Below are 2,923 nucleotides of genomic sequence, written 5' to 3'. Positions count from 1 at the left end.
TAACCTGCTTAACAGTCTTCTTTTGTTAACTGTTTCATGTCCAGGAAGCTGTACTGGACTGACGGAAATAACATCAGCATGGCCAACACTGACGGCACGAACCATACTGTGATCTTCACCAATCAGAAAGGACCAGTGGGTGAGTGACAGCTTACATTAATACTTACATATTTTTAAGCAGTTCAGAATCCATTGAGAATTATAAAGCACATCTGCATCCTTTTGAGCTGCTGGTCCGTGTCTGTGCTGCAGGTCTGTCTATAGACTACGACACGGAGCACCTGTACTGGATCAGCTCAGGAAACAGCACCATTAACCGCTGTAAGCTGGACGGGTCAGGGCTGGAAGTGTTAGACGCAGTCAAAGGCAAACTCAACAAAGCCTCTGCGCTGGCTATCATGGGTAAATATAGCACTGATCGTTTTATTGGCTGTCTTTTTTCAAATACTAATGTTATGACTGATTTTGTGTAGGTGATAAGCTGTGGTGGGCGGATCAGGGCACGGATGAGATCGGCACCTGTGATAAGAGTGATGGAGGAGACTGGAAGGTCTTGAGAAACAGCACATCTCCCATGATGCACATGAAGATCTACAATGAGACCGTGCAGACAGGTTCAGGAATCAACTGCATGCAGTGTATAAGGAATTGTTCAATTGACAGCCAAAAAATCTGTGCTGAGCACAAATTGCAATTTTCAAGCTAGTTCATTGTGCCTACAATGAGCCTTATTAGCATTGAAAAAAAAAGAATGACCTTGACTTAATTTAAAGCGATAGTTCACCCAAAAATGAAAATTTGCTGAACATGTAGATGAGTTTGTTTCTACATCTGGACAGATTTCAAGAAATGTATCATTGCATGACTGGCTCACCAGTGGATGCTCTGCAGTGAATGAGAGTCCAAACAGCTGATAAAAACATCACAATAATCCACAAGTACACCACTCCAGTCCATCAATTAATGTCTTGATCTGTGCAGATTTCTCTCCTGATTCAGACCAGATTACTTTTTCACTGGAGGAAGCTTTATTGTGGATTATAGACTCGTATTTTAGCTAAAAACAATGCCGTATAAGTGCTATAATGCTGTATATGTTAACTGATGGACTGGAGTGGTGTGGATTATTGTGATGTTTTTATCAGCTGTTTGGATTCGGACGGCACCCATTTGCTGCAGAGCATCCACTGCAAGTGATGCAATGCTAATTTTATCTATACTTCTTGAATGGCCTGAGGGTGAGTACCTTTTCAGCATATTTTCATTTTTGGGTGAACTATTCCTTAATTTAAATACTTACAGCACGTCACTGTACAGAGCCAGTGCAGATGACCTCTGGTTAAACTGTATTGTGGGTGGTTTGTGCTGAGCTTTTGTACTGAAATTTATCCCCTAGGTAAACTTGAGTTTGCTGGCCTTAACTGTGTGTGTTGTATCATCAGGTTCAAACATGTGCAGTAACAACAATGGTGACTGCTCTCAGCTGTGTCTGCCCACGTCTCCCTCCACCCGCTCCTGCATGTGCACCGCGGGATACAGCCTGAGGAGCGGACAGCAGTCCTGTGAGGGTACGAGCAGAACACACACACCTGACATTCACACACAATATGCAAGTGACATTCAGACTCTCAATTATGTGTGACATCCTTTTGGGAAAATGACATGGAGGTACAATAGACCACAGTGTTTGCAGAGAGTAAATGCTTAGGTGTCACTACAGCTGTGGATGTTTTTACCTGACAAATAATGAAACAGACCCATTTGTCTTGCTATCTTTATATATTGCATTAAATGTATCTTAAGTACACATAATTTAATTTTCACACTTTTTGTAATTTGACAAGTCTTGTAAATGATGTCAAAACAAATCATTTTCATAAAAAAAAATGTTTCTGTGTTTATTTTATTTTTTTTTATCAGTTTTTCATACACTACTGTTTAAACTTTGGAGTCAGTATTTTATTTTATTTATTCATTTATTTTGAAGAAAAAGAAGATATTCATCAAGGACGCGTTAAATCGAAAATTACAGGGAAGACATTTATAATGTTATAAAAGATTTCCATTTTAAATAAATGCTGTTCTTTTGAACTTTATATTCATCATAGAATCCTTAAAAAATAAAAGTATCACTGTTTACAACACAACTGTTTTCAGTATTGATAAATCAGCATATTCAAATGATTTCTGAAGGGTCATGTGACACTGCAGACTGGATGCTGAAAGGATGCTGAAAATTCAGCTTTGATCTCAACAATAAATGACATTTTTAAAAAATATATATATATATTATTTACATTATTTCTGTTGTTACTGCAACCTTGGTGTGCAAACCTTCAAAAATCGGACAGTAATGTATATTAAGTTTAGTCTTGGAGGGGAATACAAGGGTAAAACATGAAATCTATACATATAGGAGTTTGAAAAATGGCAAAAAATAATAACAAAAGCCTGTATATGTAGAAACAGGCTGATGTGTGGTGGTTGTTGTGTTGATTTCAGGTGTGGGTTCATTCCTGCTGTACTCTGTTCATGAGGGCATTAGAGGAATCCCGCTGGACCCCGCTGACAAATCCGATGCCCTTGTACCGGTTTCAGGCACATCACTCGCCGTCGGGATTGATTTTCATGCCGGTGAGTCTCAAATCTCCTGATTTATAGTGCAGATGTTTTCTGATGTACAATAGTGGTATAATATGATCAAGTGTTAAACTGAGCTGGAAAAGTCTGAAACTCATTCCAAATAAAAAAGATTATGTTTGTCCGTCAGTAAACTAGATGTATATGTGAATATGTCATCCCAATATGTGTGAGTATATATATTTATAGTTTTTTTCAGTGTCTGGATTTTTAATTGAACACTTACTTTAATAATTGCTGGAAGCATTTCTTGTGAATTTCTTGACTACATTCTGTTGCTTTA

General features: G+C 38.1%; 1 protein-coding gene across 1 annotated transcript; it reads left to right on the top strand.

Moving 5' to 3' along the window:
- On the top strand, positions 1-2,669 carry LOC109090501 (prolow-density lipoprotein receptor-related protein 1-like). The gene is made up of 5 exons (XM_042753988.1): positions 1-139; positions 253-402; positions 474-614; positions 1,443-1,568; positions 2,503-2,669. Exons 1-5 carry the CDS (start codon positions 37-39, stop codon positions 2,652-2,654), a joined length of 672 nt encoding a protein of 223 aa, XP_042609922.1. The 5' UTR covers positions 1-36; the 3' UTR covers positions 2,655-2,669.
- The last annotated feature ends 254 nt before the right edge of the window (positions 2,670-2,923 follow it).

This window comes from Cyprinus carpio, unplaced genomic scaffold, assembly GCF_018340385.1.
Source record: "Cyprinus carpio isolate SPL01 unplaced genomic scaffold, ASM1834038v1 S000000980, whole genome shotgun sequence".
Classification (NCBI taxonomy): Eukaryota; Metazoa; Chordata; class Actinopteri; order Cypriniformes; family Cyprinidae; genus Cyprinus; species Cyprinus carpio.
The sequence above is the reverse complement of the archived record's forward strand: the minus strand, read 5'-3'. Positions and strand labels throughout refer to the sequence as shown.

Bases quoted from the DNA above. Each gene is read 5' to 3' on its own strand.
- LOC109090501 (XM_042753988.1), top strand. From the start codon at position 37: ATGTCCAGGAAGCTGTACTGGACTGACGGAAATAACATCAGCATGGCC. The intron at 140-252 runs GTGAGTGACAGC...TCTGTGCTGCAG, and splicing joins CAATCAGAAAGGACCAGTGG to GTCTGTCTATAGACTACGAC. The intron at 615-1,442 runs GTTCAGGAATCA...TTGTATCATCAG, and splicing joins CAATGAGACCGTGCAGACAG to GTTCAAACATGTGCAGTAAC.